General features: G+C 36.5%; 1 protein-coding gene across 23 annotated transcripts in view; it reads right to left on the bottom strand.

Annotated features, from left to right (window-relative positions):
• PHC3 (polyhomeotic homolog 3) overlaps nucleotides 1-17975 on the bottom strand; it is a 72731-nt gene that overhangs the window by 41883 nt on the left and 12873 nt on the right. For 15 of the 23 annotated variants that reach the window (XR_011250647.1, XR_011250643.1, XR_011250648.1 and 12 more), the window contains exons 5-6: nucleotides 6372-6530; nucleotides 4071-4169 (exon numbers count right to left, since the gene is read on the bottom strand). The exons of 3 other annotated variants lie outside the window; for them this stretch is intronic. Coding sequence is in view for 12 of the 20 variants with exons in the window: in XM_069560413.1 (XP_069416514.1) it covers nucleotides 4071-4169; nucleotides 6372-6530 (258 nt within the window). In the remaining 8 variants the exon portion in view is untranslated. The remainder of the gene's footprint in view (nucleotides 1-4070; nucleotides 4170-6371; nucleotides 6531-17975) is intronic. 5 more of the 23 variants (XR_011250637.1, XM_069560422.1, XM_069560425.1 and 2 more) reach the window with 1 other exon arrangement.

The following is a 17975-nucleotide window of genomic DNA, read 5'->3' as shown; positions in this document are numbered from 1 at the left end:
TGAAGATCTGACACAATGAACCTTTAACCTGCAGCAGTACATTTAATATACTCTTTTCTTCTAATTTTCCCTTTGTTTTCTGGAGTTCTGAAAGAAAATGTGTGTGTGTATATATGTATTGTATTTTATTTATATAAATGAATAAACTTCAGAATATGGCTTTACTATCTATGGTCATCTTAGCTTAAATATTTACAATAAATTTCAAACATGTAAACTATACTCCTGAAATATATACAGAGCCAATTGAGCTGTTAATAGAAAAACCACATGTTCAGATATCCTTGACAGAACTTCACTTTTAAAAAGAACCCACCCTTTCTAAGATAAAGAATATTAAGGCATCTAATGTCCAACTTTAATTTCATCTGAACTTCTCCTATGATCACTTTGTAGAAACTTTCTGACTTAAAAGAGTCTAGGTTTCACACAAAATATTCTTGCTAATTTCACACCTCATATTTTTATAGTGGACTACCCAAATAATCACTTGTTTTAATTTGGACCTAACTATGTGTGGATTATCGCAGCATCTCTTCTTTGCAGATACGGAAATTAAGAGTGCTGGCAGCAGAACTGTTTCTAGCATCTAAATCTAAAAGACTGTTTTCTCCTCAATTCTTATAATATTCCCCTGATATCCTTGGTAAGATTTCTTACTATTCCATAACATATTTTAGTATTATGATAACTTTCTGAAAGTCAGAATTTTTTTTTCAACGTAAGGATACAAGATGGAGCATTTAAAATAGTAAATAAGGGTAAGATAGTCCCAATTTCTTATTTTTTACAGTGTGCTATGAATTTTATTACTAAGGAAAAATTAACTTACACTGACTTTTGTAAGTTAAAGAATATTAAAACTTCAAATTTGGCATTTCTCAATTTGAATCAAAATATTTTAAAAACTGCAAACATATGTTTAAAAATTAACAAAGTGGAACACAAATTCTTCAAATGAACAGCCCTAAACTTGAGGAAAGTTACCACTGGAATACTCAAAAGTCAGATTACTAGAGAGCCACATACCTATAAATATCATATCTGGACCCAAAGAGCTAATTCTATAAATTACTTCGACTATGTTCACATTAAAGATGCTACTAAAGACAATGCAAGATGTTTTCTCCATGAGAACCCACAAAACAGACTGTGCTCTACAGGGAGTTTGTTAATTGTATGTTCCTAATAACTGGTTTATTTTACCTTGGAAACTGCAAATCATTTAAATGGTTGTGTTTCTCTCTTCACTATTAGCTATGTAAAAGCTAAGAACCAAATTTGTGACTCATCTTTAGACAGTGTATAACAAAAACAGTAATTAGTAGCATGTGATATTTTATGTGCCAGGCACTATGCCGTGTCTATTTATTCCTTGTAACAACTCTGAGCTATTACTTCCAGTTTAAAGTGAAGAAATTGAAGCTAAGCATAAGTAATAACAGCTAACATTTAGTGAATGCTAACTAGGTTAACAGAAACTTCCGTTTTTCATTTTATTAACCTATTTAATTCTCATTACAACCCTATGAGGCATTATAATTATTTCATAAATATTTATTTTACTTTATATTGTTGAAACTGAAGTGAGAGTTTAAAGATAGAAATGAGAAGGTGGTAGAACATGTGTTTGAATTCAGAGAATCTGGCTCCAGAGTCCAAACTTACAAACACCATGCTATGACCTGTCCAAAACGAATCAACTGGCAAGTGACAAAGTGACTTGCCGCAAGTCAGCTTACAAGCCCATGCCTTCCTATTCTTCCCTTCGCAGAGATGGTACTAATGAGTCCCTATAAGATTTGGGGCACTAAATATATATTACTCTTCAACTTAACCCTACAAGTATGTATAACCATGTATAACCACTAGAGACGTTTGGTAACTTGTCTAAAGTCATACACCTAATGAATGACTGCAGTGGAAGTTGGACTTAAGCCCATACAGGACTTCTTGCACTTAAGTTCAATGGCAACCTAACTCCAAGTTCCATGCCACTTTATAATTCTGGAAGCTGACAATGGTCTAGCTCTATTAGGTTTTACAAAAAGACAAAAACGGGAAGATAATTACTTCAATAAATTCACTCCACAAAGAGACATTTAAAGTTTAGAGCCCCAAACATCTTAATGTTAACAAAGGTCTCATTTTGTAAACGTGGAAAGTGACGTATACAAATAAGTTAAGGAACTATAGAGGGTCACATAACACATTAGGAGAAACCAGAATTTAACTGATCACCACCTTTATATGCTGATAAACAAAAACAGACCTTTATGATTAAAAGAAAGATTCCATGAAAAATACCAAAGAATATTACTATCTCATTTTGTACCTTTTACCAGATGACTGAGATTATTAAATTAAAATTACAAAGCCAAAGATGACCTTAGGATATATTAACTTCTGCCATATGCAATCCAAAATATTAATGGAAAAATACAATACAAAATGGTATCATACAATATAAAAGTCTATTCAACAGCTTTAATTTAAAATGTACTCAATTTCATTCATTTTTATTAACCTGAGGTGTGACTTACATACAATAAAATGAATGAACCAGTGCATTAAGTTTTGACGTATACATCATGTTACCACCACCCCAATTAAAATATAGAACATTCCCTTCATTCATGCCCCCTCCCAGTCCATCTCCTCCACCTTCTGCTCTAGGTATCACAAATCCATTTTTTTTTCACTACAGATTAGTTCTGCCTGTTCTGGAATTCATATAAATGAAGTCACAAAGCATGCACTCTCTGATATCTGGCTTCTTTTACTAATTATGTAAATGAGATGCATCAGTAGCCTGTTCCTTTTTATTTCTGAGCAATATTCACAATATGCTTATCCATTCACCAGTTAAAGCAGACTGGCTACTTCCAATTTGGGGCTATTCTCAACAGAGCTGCTATGAACACTCATTTAAAATCTTTATGTGGATATATGTTTTCAAATCTCTCAGGGTAAACATCTAGAAGTGGAATTGCTGGGTCACATGTTAAGCATATGTTTAACTTTACATGTGATAGTATGGCTGCTCCACATTCTTGCCAAACGTGGTATTTTCAGTCTCCTTCATTTCAGCCTTTCTAGTGAGTCGATAGTGATACTCACTGTGGTTTTGGTTTACATTTCTAGAAAGATTAATTATGTTGAGCATTTTTTTCATGTGCTTATTGGCCTTCTGCTTATCCTCTTTTGTGAAGTGTTAAATCTTTTGCCCATTTTTAACTAAACTGTTCAAGATCTCACTGAGTTTTACACCTATTTTATATATTCTCAATGTCAGTCCTTTGTCATATATATATATATATATATATATATATAGTGTGAACATTTCCCTCGGTCTGTGGTTGCTTCTTCATTTTTGTAGCAATGTCTTTTGAAGAACAGTTTTTAAATTTTGATAAAATCCAATTTATCATTATTTTCTTTTCTGGCTAATTCTTTTTGTGTCCTATCTGAGAAAGCTTTGCCCACCCTAGAGCTATAAAACTATCTCCTATGTCTTCTAGAGGTTTAATAGTTTCGTATTTTGTCTTCAGGTCTACATTCTAGTTCTGTTTTATTTTTGTGAATGGTGTAAGGTGAAAATTAGTTTTCCACTGAACCAAACAAATATAAACAAAAAATTGAGTAATATCCTACTCAATTTTTTAAATTTAAGATTTATCCAACTCTATTTTTTTAATTTAAATTTATCATTTTTAAATTAAAGAGCCATCCTGACTTAGTTATTACTTAACTGCTTGCAAAGGAAACTGAAGGATACATCTCACATAAAAGCAGCAGATCTGCTTTACAATAGATCTGAACATAAAACGTCATTGCAAAACCACATTAACTTCACTAATGTCAAATAACCTAAATATCCATGTTTCATGGCATTATATTGTCTACAGAACCAAAAAATGTTATTGAAGTTCTCACTATATCAAATGTTAATCTGAAATGTACGACCAAAAGCACTGAAACCATCAGTAACTTAAACACAGATGTACGTTAATCTTTAATCTGAAGACCCAGACCTTAGAGTACCAACTTATGAAGCTAGACAAGCTCACCTGAGTAGCTGCAGACTGACAGGAAGATGACGATGACGACGAGACAACAGGAATGTCAGACTGTACAGCAGCCACAGTGGTAGCGGGTGTGAAAATCAGCTGTACAGACAGAAAAACCAAAAAAATACCCTAAGACAAAAGAACATGTCCCACACACAATGTACAGCAGGCAAGAGAGACTGAAATTTGTGACAGAAAGACAATGCAGATTAGGACTGTCTCCTACGCAAAAGGTTTTACATGACAAGGAGAAGTTTTTGATAATAGAGAACTCAAAAGGAAAAAAAAAACCATAAACATTTCTCAAACAGTCCATGATTCTGATGAGTAGAAAATAAATCAGTGCTCAAAAAAGAAAATGTATATTTTGGCAATATAAATTCCACATACCAAATTTTTCCCCAAGTAAACTATTAATCTTTTCCTAGCTCAAAACTATTGTGGCAAGATTCCTAAAATGGAAGTTGAAATAGACAACCATTGTCACTGCTCTTGAATGCAAGTTAAATTTCAGTGAGAAACATCAGTCCTCTTTACCCTCAAAGGACAACTATGCCACATACTATACTATTTCACTCACCTACACAGGATCTGTGTGTAGTACAAACCTAGATTGCTCTTGATTTTAAAAGTATTTGTAAAGAAATATTTATTCTAAGTATAAATGCCAAAACATGTCAAAATTCAACAACAAAATAGCTTGCAAAAAAAACTTTACATCAAAAAAAGACAGACATACTCTATTTAATTATCACCATCTGTTTAATTTTTAATACTGAAACAATGCCATTAATTTAAAAAGGTAATACAATCCACTTAGAGATTACCCAATCCAACTTAGTAAATTATGACAGTTGTTTCAAAGAACCTGTGAATATCTCAAAATTGCATCAAAAGTTATACAATTCCTCAAAAACCATTTCTGTTTAAATTAAAATTATCAATTAAGGGATCTTTTAAACTTCAGTTCTTTATATACTAAATTTAAGTGAATTAAACAACAAAGTATAACTTTCACAAGAAGGATTCAACACAAACAGCTAAAAGCACTAATCCTAAAAAAATGTTCTATCTAGCATGAACCATATGAAACTGCCAGTTTTAAAGGTTAAAAACAGCCGAACAGCAATCATTTCAAATGGTTTCCCTAATTTTGAAGTGTGTGTGTGTGCTAAGTCGCTTCAGTCGTGTTTGACTCTTTGCGACCCTATGGACTGCAGCCCACCAGGCTCCTCTGTCGTCCATGGGATTCTCCAGGCAAGAACACTGGAGTGGGTTGCCATGCCCTTCTCCAGAGGATCTTCCCAACCCAGGGATCGAACGGCATCTCTGACATCTCCTGCATTAGCAGGTGGGTTCTTTACCACTAGAGCCAACTGGGAAGCCCAATTCTGAAGCTTATTATCAATTAAATAAGAGCTCATGGTGGGGGGGAGGGGACAACCAGAAATATGGTCATGTCTACTGAATAGTCTGTAAATAAAAAGAGGGTCATTATCACTGCTTCCCATTAGAAATATAATGGAAACTTTCTTCACAATTTTAGTAAAGAATTGGGAATCCAGATACATATTCAGTTCGCTGGATATCAAAATATAAATAAATTCCTATCAGGGATAAAGCTCTTCTCTAGCAATCTGTAAAGACATCAAATAAAGTAAATGTCAACCAATTTTTACATTCCTTAAAGCTCAACAAGTAAATTAGGAAATCAGTAGCCAAATTAACATTCTTACATTAAGCAAAGATCAAAGTGATCATAAGAACATGAATCAGCTTGCAGATTTTAAGATGGGAACAACCAAAGACAAGACTCATCTGGTAAATTATCAAGAACTCCAATCCAGCTTTCAGAAGATTCCACAATATAAACTGTAATTATTAGTTAAAACCATGCTTTTAATGTTTCTAACAATTTCATCAAATCTAAAATGTCAAAGATACATGGTGATTTTATATATCACTGTAAGAACCAACTACAATGCCGGGGTCCTGCCCCAGCATTGTAATATAAAATGCATCTCAGTTTTGAGATGTTAAAATATGAAAAAAGGTTTGAAATAAAAGAAATTTGATATTAAAATATAATCACTCATGATACAGTATGTTAGCTACATCGAGAAGGCCTACTAAAGTAGAATTTTTCATGGCATAAACGTGTAGAGTTAATCACATACACACAAAAAAATTGTTAAACATTCCTTAAGTATTAAAAATGTCTCCTACTGCATCAAATCAAGAAACATTTTGATCTCTCTCAAGTTGTTAAACACTGAACAAATCTGGTAGCTCATATCTTACCATTTGAGCTCGGAGATACATTTGAGCTTGGCTGGCCGTTAGGGTAGGGGAGGTACTCCCTAGTAACATAGTCTGTTGGGTAATACTGCCACTGGTAGAACTGGAAGCCTGGGAACGGCTTATTAACTGTGCAGGTGTAGGAGAAGTAGAGAGGTTGATCTAAGGAAGAAAACATATCAGGTCATAGGCTTCCGTTTCTTGCTTCCATGTCACTGATTTTCACCAAGTTGCAGTTAGGCAATCAATGGTATATATTGTGGCTAAGGAACCTAAGAAAGGGCTTCATCTTTGACAGACCTGTCAGTTCTTAGGTGATTATTTGCACATATGCAAACAACAGCATGTATGGGTTAGTAATCAGGACCATTTTTAAGGATATTCTCATTGTGTTTCATAAGACTCCAACATCTTAAAATATCATTTCTACTACTTCCCCAAAATCAGGGCCATTATTCCATTATTTCAATATTCCATGTAATAATTTAAAACATCTGAATCGATAGTTTATACTATTTTGTCATTTTCTGTCACATTTTGAGGGATATCTGAAATGAATAAAAGTTAAAACACAGATAATCCATTCACATGTATAAAAACATACACAGAACTAGTATAATCTCTTTCAAAAGTTCTAAGAACAGAATTGTTACTTCTCATACAGATGGAAAACTCCTTAATATTGGTTACAAGATTAAACTATAAAAACTAAAACTGTTGTTCAAGAATAAATTAGTGCATGGTCTAACTCTAGGCTATAAAAGAGACTAGTAACTAGTTTCATCTGTGAAGGCAAACCGGGTAGGACAGATAGGGAACAGGGCAAAGGGACACATGTAAACCACTACATCATATATTATCCACTTAAATATTTTTAATGATAATTAAAAATCCAACCTCTGGAGAAGGGAATGGCAACCCACTCCGGTATTCTTGCCTGGAAAATCTCATGGGCAAATGAGCCTGGTGGGCTACAGTCTATGGCATTGCAGAGTCGGACACAACTTAGCAACTGAACAACAACACACATCAGGCAGACTGTGATTTAGGGAAACAGTTCTTGATGAAAACATGACATAAAATGAAGACTGAAGTGACCGAGCAATATGGAATACAGAGTTTTGTAAGAAGTTAACATTTGTGTATAGAATAATAATTGCAAATATTCAAACAATAAAGTCCATGGCTAAAGGAAAAAATCCAACCTCATTCTTTTTATGCACAATGCAGAGAATAAAATTAAGAAATTTAAAAATAAAAAAGTTTATTAGACTTCTGATTCAAGGAACAAGGCAGACTGAGCTAATATACCATGTGCCCAAATGAACGCACTGAAAAGAAGATCAACATGAAAAATAATAATAATATATAGCTGAACCCAAAAAAAGGGAGGGGAAAGGGAAATTTCCAGGAGCCACAAAGGAAGAAACTCAGATACAAGACCCAAGTAACAGCAAGGCAACCTAGAGAGATATTGGCCCACAGAGCTAGAAGACCTGATTTTGAACCTATTTCATGGGGGACCTAGAAGTAAATCTCATTCTGAGCCAATATCCTCAGAAGGGCTCCTCAATAGGTGAAAAGCAGCTGGGAAAGCTCTGCCCATGCGTCCTGAAAAGCAGCAAGAAAGCTTGTTATATGCCCCGTTCCAGTGGAAGGAGAGAGGTTCTCATGAGAATCAAAACTCTAGGCTTGTGCCACACAGGGGTACACTACCTGCACAGTTCCATAATCTATCCCCAAACATCAGCATTTGTACTAAACCAGGACATCTGTTATCCTCAACAAGTGACTGCAGGGAGTTGAGTGAAGGTTATACAGGGTATCTCTGTACTGTTTCTGTAACTTCTTGAGTCTATAATTATTTAAAAATAAAAAGTTAAGAAAACTGCATAGTGGGTACATGAGTTGGTTAACTAACTCTTGAAATTTATTTGTATCTTTTAAGTATTTCTTAATTTTAATAAAATATTGTCCATGGAATTTTCCAGGCAAGGATACTGGAACAGATTGCCATTTCCTACTACAGGGAATCCTCTAGGCCCAGGGATATAACCGGCATCTCTTGTGTCTCCTGCTTGGCAGGTGGATTCTTTACCACTCACGCCACCTGGAAAGCCCAACTAAAATCTGTAATTCAGTGCATAAACACAATAAAATACAGAAAATCATTCTATAATCTGGCTTTTATTCCTAGCACACCACTAAAATCCCATTAGCAAAAATCACCACTACCTTATGACAAATTCAGTGGATTCTTCTTAGAAATCTTTTTCAATCTTCTTTACCAGCTCTTTCTAGCCCACCCACAAACTTTTCATCCTTTGTGCCCAATACTTTTCCTCTTCAATTCTTAGATTATCCTATCTACTCCCATAGTTTGAAATAATTCAATCCTAAAGACGCTCAGTCCTTGATGACAAATCCTTCCTCTCCAGGTCCAAATGAGTAACAGAATACATCTTTCTGGATGTCTCTTAAACTGACTCAAACCCAACATGTTCAATCACCAAACTCATTATCATTCCTCCTTAAACCAGCTTCTCCTCAAATGGCCACTGACATCTTCTAACACTCTCCCAAGACAGACTATCTGGAAGTCATCATAATTCCTCCCTCTCCTATAACTCACACACAGAATCACTATCTTACTGTTTCTATACCTCTATCTTCCTCAATTTCATTCTGATTTTGAATCACTTTTGAGTCTCTGAGCCCACAGTACTTCCAGCTACTTTACCAGCTGCAAACTGATCTCCCTGCTTGGAATATTATCTCCTCTGACTTGCCAGATAATCCTTCCCATTAATTAACCATTTGAAAATCTCTGGTAACATTCAAATTCCCCTGACTACTGCTCTAGTATCATCTCTTCCTACTCCTCCATACGAACCCTTCACATTAGTCATATGAAGCTACTGACAATGTCATAACATCTCAGGCCTTTGTGGCTTGGCAACAATGCTCCTGACTTAATTGAGCATGACCTGCGACTATACACCACACCTCTTCCCCACCCCGTGTAGCAAATAACTCCCTCTCTAAAATCACCTGCTGAGCTTTTTAAGGCATCCCTACACCCCACAGGAGAAGTGACTATTCCCTCTCCCTTTATACCTGTTATCTTCTATAACTTCCATATACTTCTGGCACATCCTTCTATCTCACTCGTCTAAACAATGATTTTTTTAAGAGTGGGGCCTATGTGTTATTTAATTTCTTATATTCAATATCTATAAGAAAGCCTTCAATTACTGTTAATTAACTTAATGAATGCCATGTTATTTTAAGGCATACTTCATACTCTAAACGTAGTATCATACAGAGTGAGTGTGCATGTGTGTAAGAAGAAAAACCAATGCTGGTACAGCCCCTAACAAAACACAGTAAAAATGCAGATAGTGTGGTGATACTAGTTTCACCTCTATCTTTGATGTGCTATATAATAAATTATTAATACCCCCCCCCCAAAGAAAACATATTCTTTTTCTACACCACTCCACACAAACGTTGTTGGATAAACCCTTGCCCCAAAGATTAAATCACTTAGCAGAGTAAAACTGGTCATGTTTTCTGACTCATTTTGGCATACAGGGTGCTTTCCTATACCCTGAGAGCTTGTTAATTGGGTCACTCTACAGTAATAATGCCTTGCCACTGTTTTCCAGTCAGTGATTCTTAAAAAAATAAAAGAGGAAGGTAGGTACATAAGCAGGAAGGAAGGTACTCTAATAAAGGACAGACCACACACTCTTTAAACAAAAACATAAAAGTCTTAAAAACTGACCGCTGATAGCTAAAGTGCTTGAGAATACTCTGTAAGGAAGTAGAACAAAAAGTATTTACAAACAGAATGCTTTCTTTTTCTTAAAAAAGAAAAAAAAGGAACTAAGAAAACTAAACAGTAACCTCTGAGCCACCTGCATTTCACTTTGTCAAAGTTGTGAGATCAAAGAATAAATGTTTAAGTTCCAGATGGCAAGCACCATTTCACAGTGTCTACTAATGAAGGTGTAATCCGTAAGGGCAAAATCAGCATCCAACCCTGCAAGAAATCCTTTCCTTTCCAGAACTGATATGCTCTCCTCTATTTTCTGCTCTGCTCATCTAAACCAGATGCCCTAAACTCTTTGCATCATCTTCTCTGTCACTTCTATCTTAACATTCGTAATTCCCTTTCATTTTAAAGCCTTGGCCAATCCCGTCACGTCACAACCCATCCCCACACTCCATAAAATAACTTACTTCTTTAGCCTTATTACTGGAAGCTCTCTCTCTACTGACACTACAAGCGACCAAAGGAAACCCAATCAAGAAAAGCCATGTAACTTCCAACCCCTCCTTGGTGCCCCCAGTAGGAGGTTATACAGAGTACTCCCTGAAACCAAAGCCTATTTGAAATCCACCACAGCCATTTGACTCATTGGAAAAGACCCTGATGCTGGGCGGGATTGGGGGCAGGAGGAGAAGGGGACGACAGAGGATGAGATGGCTGGATGGTATCACCGACTCGATGGACATGAGTCTGAGTGAATTCCGGGAGTTGGTGATGGACAGGGAGGCCTGGCCTGCTGCGATTCATGGGGTTGCAAAGAGTCGGACACGACTGAGCGACTGAACTGAACTGATAGCCATTTGACTGATCAGAATACATAAGGTGCATCTACAGAGAGACACGGTACACTGATATTAGAAGGCTGATGTATGTCTATACTCAATAGCATGAAAATATTTTTATGACCTACTAAGTGAAAAAAATCATAGAACATGTACAATACCAGTATCTGCATGTTCATGTATGGATATATACATACCATACATATGGAAAACATGTTAAAAGAGAAATGACTACATTATATATACATAGAATAATGCATACTCATAAAACTATCTGATTAGATTTGATATCAATATACACACACACACACACATATTTGGAAGAATAGTCACCAAAATGCTAGAGGTGAATCATGCCTACTAGGGGTAAAATTTGGGAATCATTTATATTTTCTTTTTCACAAATTTTGTCTTTTCTATGTAGGTATTAACTTGAGAATCAGAGAGGAAATGTTTTACTTTCTTTTATATTTAGTACATTATTTTGTTTTTATCACATTAAAGCAGCATATACATTTTCTTGCCTCATTCAGTGGGAATCTGTATGTAATTCAAATACCTAGGAGTATAAAATATTACATAGAAATTTCAAGTAATAATACCTATCCATGAAGGATTTCCTTTTTAAGAGACCATGTATTTTTAATAATGAAGTAAAATGCCTATCCTATTTATTACAGAAAATCATTATTTCTACTTTCTGCAATACAAGCTGTAAAAACAGCAGCAAAACAATCAAACAAAAACCTTCATGACCTCCTAACTACCCTCAGACTTTTGACACCCTCAGACACCAAAAAAGTTGCAACGCTGAAACAATTAAAACACTGGAAATAATGGTCCAGCAACAGAAATGATTACATAAGATAAAGTGCAGCCATACTGTGTGCAGCACTATACAGTAGCTCAAGTAGCTGAGTGAGATAAAAAGCTCCGAAGACACACTGTTAAGTATAAAAACAAAATGCAGAACACCTACCTGTGTTTATGGTGTGTTTAAAAAATTATATGTTAAACACATATGCACACATTTCTTATACTATTTATGTTCTTAATGTATAAATAAAGACCTGAAAAGATATCCAGCAAACTGAGGAAACAGAGGACTGAAAGGGAAAGAAAGAAGGCTGAAGAGGACTTTACACTTTATCTGCACTACTGGAATATTTTATAAGAATCCAGTACAACTGCTCACAACCATACAAATATGAAGGCTACAGTTTTATTTTAGACTGCTGTTAAGTTGTGGAGTAGATTTCTAACTATCAGTTAAAATTAAATATTTTCAGAATCCTTGAAAACAGTGAGTTTTAAAACTTAAAATACCTTCTAAAATTAATAGAACATAAGTATCCGTGGTTGTAAGCAAGTAATTTTCCCTCAGATAAATTTATAATGAATTCATTTGTTATGTAATTGATCTGATTTAGACATTTTTTGAGAAAACTGATCATTTATAAGGTTCTTGATCTAAAAACAATCTCACCAATAAGTACACTCTTAGGCAATTTTTTTAAAGAGCATTACTAGATAGAAAGACACGTAACATTCAATCCAAGTTTACTTATAACAACCAAAAAAGAAAACAAACAGAAAAGTTAAAATTGCTAGGAAGCGGAAAATAGTTTTAAGTAGAATATTATGTAGCCATTAAAAGTCATGTTTATAAAACAATAAATACTGAAGATAATGGGCCTCCCTGGTAGTTCAGTTGGTAAAGAATTCGCCTGCAACACAGCAGACCTGGGTTCAATACCTGGATGGGGAGATTCCCTTGATAAGGGAAAAGCTACCCATTCCAGTATTCTGGCCTGGAGAATTCCATAGACTATAGTCCATGGAATCGCAGAGTCGGACACAACTGAGCGACTTTCACTTCACTGAAGATAATGGTCTGAGCACACCTATTTGCTTCTCCCTCCTACTTACTGAAATAGCAGTTAAAAGACAATAACAAAAATGATTCGGGGAAACAAAAATACAAATTTAGACTGTGGAACAAGTGACCTGAGCTGTTTAAAAAAAAAAAGGAAGGGGGAACAGGGGAGACTTTTTATATTAAAGGAAAACAGGACACTCACATGCAATGTGTGAGCCTTAACTAAATCTTGGGAAAATGTATTCTGGAGACTACTGGGGGAATCCAAATATGAGGCATATACTAGATATTGTCTCGATATTAAATTTCTTAGGTGTGATATGTGGCTGTGGTTATGTAAGACAATCTCCCTCCTGGATAATACATGCTAAGTACTTGGGACTGAAGTGTCATGATGTCTTCAACTTATTTTAAAAATGGTCAGGAAAACAGTATATAATAGAGAGGAAGTTAACAACTGTTGTAGACAGCTACATTAAGAGTACACAAGGGTCAATGCTTAACCTCACCATTTTTTTGTGAGTTTAAATGTTTTTTCCAAAAAGAACTTAGGGGATTTAAAAAAAAACAGTATCAGAGAAAACACACATACAGCAAAGAGAAAGAGAGAGGAGGGTACCATCTGCATTTCTGTAAGACCTAAAGAAGATGGGATCATACTAATAGAGAGAAGGATGCTATAATCCAGAATACAGGGGGAAACAGATTAGAGTGGATTAGACTCAGAAAAGCATCTGCCTCCAATGTGGGAGACCCGGGTTCAATCCCTGGGTTAGGAAGACCCCCTGGAGAAGGAAATGGCAACCCACTCCAGTACTCTTGCCTGGAGAATCCCATTGATGGAGGAGCCTGGTTGGCTACAGTCCACAGGGTCGAAAAGAGCTGGACACGACTGAGTGACTTCACTCACTTTAGACATGAAAGCAGAGGTTAAGAAATGCAGCCAAATCCTGAAGGATTTTATCTACAGGTCTGTCTAGAAAAGAGACTTACCATACATAACCCCACCCCTCTCCCATGCAGAACAGGCACTGAGAAGACCTAGCAAGGAAGGAGACTTCTCTGAAAGCCAAGGAACTGTCAAGGAAAGGCTAGGCTTCTAGAATGGGTACTCATACCTGGAAGTAAAACTCTTACTCTGAAACTACCGGCTTACCAGCCTAACAGCCAGCTTCTAATCTGTATACCTTCAATTCTAAATCTGCCAAAGATACATCCTTCCCACTGTTACCACTAATGCTGTTTCCACCTGCAAAGACAGAAATCTTAAATTGGTCTTTCCACTAAGGAAAGGGAAAGAGGTCTGTTAGGGCCAGACCTATCTTCAGAGCAGTGGAAGAAAGCCATGCTGATTAATTCATATAATCATCTACTCTTAAATATAAACAGAAAACCAAGCATTTTAAGAGAACACTGCTTTCTAAGAGAAAAACCAACAGAAAGGAAAAGACCAAGATAGTTTCTAAGGAATATAAATGATTCAAGAAAAAGAATTTTGAAATCTGATAACAGAGATCTAAATATTTCATCCATAACAGAAACACAGGATTCTAGGAAAAAGAAAATGCTCTTAGAAATTGGAAATATGAAGGCTAAACTAAAATTTTCTTTTAAATGTAAAAAGAAGGGGGTTAAAAAAGGGGGGCAAGGAAATATGTCACAACAGAATAAAAAGATAAAGACAGAAAATAGGTAAAAAGCTAAACAAAGTAAAGGTTCAATCCAGAAAGACCAATATCCAACTAAGGAGTTTCAGAAACAGTGGACAGAGAAAAACAGAAGGAAATAAATTTTTGTTAAGACTTTAGTTTCATACACATGAAAACTAAGTTTCACAGTAAGAGGGTCCAAAGTGTCCTGAACACAATGACATCTAGAGAGCCTTCATGAAACTCCAGAAAAACTAAACAGGCATACCTAAAAGCCCGAAGGGAAGAAGCACAGGTAGTGATGGTAAGACTTACATCCGCCCTTTTTTTTGGGTCATGCTGAAAATTTGAAAACAATGGTTCCTGCTTTCCAGTTTCCTAAGAAAAATCATTTTCAATATAGAATTTATATACAAATAATTATGAAAAAGGTAAAGGGGAGGGAATTTTTAGGCCTACAAACATTCCAAATTTACAAGCAAGTTTTTAGAATATACTCCAATAAAACAAAGCTCCTATCACAGTGTTCTTTGACTATTTATATGTGTGCAGACTATATCCAATTGAAGGCAAAAGGAGAAGAGGGCAGCACAGGGTGAGATGGTTGGATGGCATCACCGGCTCGATGGACACGAGTCTGAGCAGGCTCTGGGAGATGGTGAAGGACAGGCAGGCCTGGCGTGCTGCAGTCCATGGGGTTGCAAAGAGTGGGACACAATTTAGCAACTGAACAACAGCAACAAGACTATATCCACTGTACTCTAAGACCTTCGTTCACTTCAGATCCTTGGCATCTAACACAATGCCTGGCACGAAGTAGGTATGCAGGAAGGAAACACTGGCACAGATTATCCTCAGGAGTCTGGGAGACGAACACAGAATCCCATTCAGGAATGAATCTCCAAAACTAAGCTCTGCTATTTCAGGATCATGAGCTCAGGACTGAGTCCTCTTCTCTCAAATTCCACGTATTTTTTAAAGCTCAGCTTAAGTCCCATACAGAAAGCCTTCTTCAACTACCCAATCCCCAAAGATCTCTCTTCTGTTAACTCCTACGGAATTTATCACTTGATTACATACTGCCGCCTTGTTTACTGTTTGTTATGTCTAGGTACACTGTGTCTGAGGGAGGCGACTTTGACTCCCCCAGGGCAACTAGCACAGCATAACACAATAAACCTGATAACTGGCTGTCTGCTCAAAACTAGCAATGAAAGAATCTCATCACCGAAGTCAGGACTTAGACTGTCTTCTACAATGCAATTTCAGGCAATCAGAATATATCCTAAAATGATTCTCTGCACTGAAGATAAACCACTTGCAGTAATCAAGAATTAAAATTAATAACTATGTATTGCATACTCCAGCTGATGATTATATTTAAACTTTATCTTTCAACAAATATTTATTATATACCTACTATGTGATATGCATTATTTTCCATAACACATATAAAACTATTTTTAAAAACCCTGACTAAACCTTATTTAACATTTAAACCACTGGTTTTCTCTTTTTTTAAAAAAAACAGTACCCTTTCTTCACACACTAACTTATTCAGAATTCCCAGATTCAAACATCACAGAACTGTTCTGTGGGAACAGAAGCTGAAGGGAAGGCTCAGAGCCCCATCCCTCTTAGTCTGCTGCGGCTGCCTTAACAAGGTGCCAGATGAGGTAGCTCAAGTTCCAGAGGCTAAGAGCCCAAGATCAAGGTGCCAGCCAATTCAGTTTCTGCTGAGAGCTCTCTGCTGGCTTGCAGATGGCCACTTCTCACTGTGTCCTCTCAGCAGAAAGAGGGACACGTTCATGTGTCCATTTCTGGTGTCTCTTCCTCTGATAAAGACACCAGGTTCACTGGATCAGAGCTCCACACTTATGACCTCATTTAACCTTAATCACCTCCTTAAATGGAGAATGGAATAGCAATCCACTCCAGTATTCTTCTGGAGAAGGAAATGGCAACCCACTCCAGTATTCTTGCCTGGAAAATCCCATGGACAGAGGAGCCTGGCAGGCTACAGTCCAAGGGGTCGCAAAGAGTCGGACATGACTAAGCAACTTCACTTCACTTCCAGTATTCTTGCCTGGAGCATTCCATAGACAGAGGAGCCTGGCGGGCTATAGTCCATGGGGTTGCAAAAAAGTCAGACACGACTGAGCAACTAACACACCTCGTTAATGACCCTGTTTCTAATATAGTCACATGTGGGTTTAAAACTTCAACATACTGATTTGGGAGGGACAGAATTCAGTGCACATTCAGGTTCATCTCCTGAAACTTCTCCTTGATCTAAACCCAGGAACATATGCATGAAAAGACTAAAAACCATCTAATTAGACAACTTAATTTTACATGAAAGAAAAGTGGGGTGTAAGGAGGTTAGTCATTTGCCCTAAGTCATGCCACCAGTTAGTCACAAAATTAAGACTAGAAGCTAGGTCCCTCATGTCCTCCATTCTACCAAACTCGCTCATAATACTCCACAATGGGTAGTAAAGTCATCAGGTACCCTGGTTGACTGGAAATGTCAATGAGATGTACAAGGACTGTCATCAGTCCTGCCAATAGCCATTTGGCTATATGAACTCCAAATTCATATAGCCAGTGTCTATCAACATGTATGGGTGGGTGTCTAACACACATCATGTCTAAAACCAAACTCCTGATTTTCTTTTCCAACACCTTTGGCAGATCATTCCAGGCACTCAAGCCAAAATACTACAGTTTATCCGTGACTGTTTACCTTTCCTCACATCTTTTAGTCAATCCCTCAGCACCACTATTAGCTATTTTCCAAACATCCAAATTTCTATAATAAAATATTGGTGGAAAAAATATTCAGAATCTTTGCTAACCACTTTTTACCACATCTATCGTCACCATCATGGTCCAGCCCCCAGTATCTCGCTCTCAGATTACAGGAACCATTTAACCAGTCTCCCTACTTCTATCATTGCCCCCCTAGAACCTACTCAACATTGTAGCTGTTAAAGCCTATATGAGATCATGTCACATCCCAAATAAAATAACTTTCTAGCAGCTTCCCAACTCATGCTGAGTAAAACCCAAGGGTTTAATAATCTTTTCATGATTAGATAATTTCCTCTCTAAAGTTATCTCTAAACATACTCCCACTTTCATTCCACACCTGCCACACCACCCTCCTGTTTAATTTATTTATTTAAATTGGAGGCTAATTACTCCTTTCTGTTTAAGCATCTTTGCCTCCCTCACCCTCCTTCACATGCCATTTTTATTAGCAATGCTTTCCCTGACCACCCTAATTAAATAGGAAATTCCCTCATCCCATTCCTCTTCATTGCTTTATTTTTCTCTGCAGAGCTTACCAACTGACATATTACATACTAAGTTACTTACTATCGATATATCCCTAGCTCCATACAGATTTTGTCAGCTGTGTCCCAGTACTAGAGGAGTATTTCAATGCTCAATAAATAT

Source organism: Ovis canadensis, chromosome 1, assembly GCF_042477335.2.
Source record: "Ovis canadensis isolate MfBH-ARS-UI-01 breed Bighorn chromosome 1, ARS-UI_OviCan_v2, whole genome shotgun sequence".
In the NCBI taxonomy this organism is placed as follows: Eukaryota; Metazoa; Chordata; class Mammalia; order Artiodactyla; family Bovidae; genus Ovis; species Ovis canadensis.
This window is presented reverse-complemented; position numbering and strand designations above follow the sequence as displayed.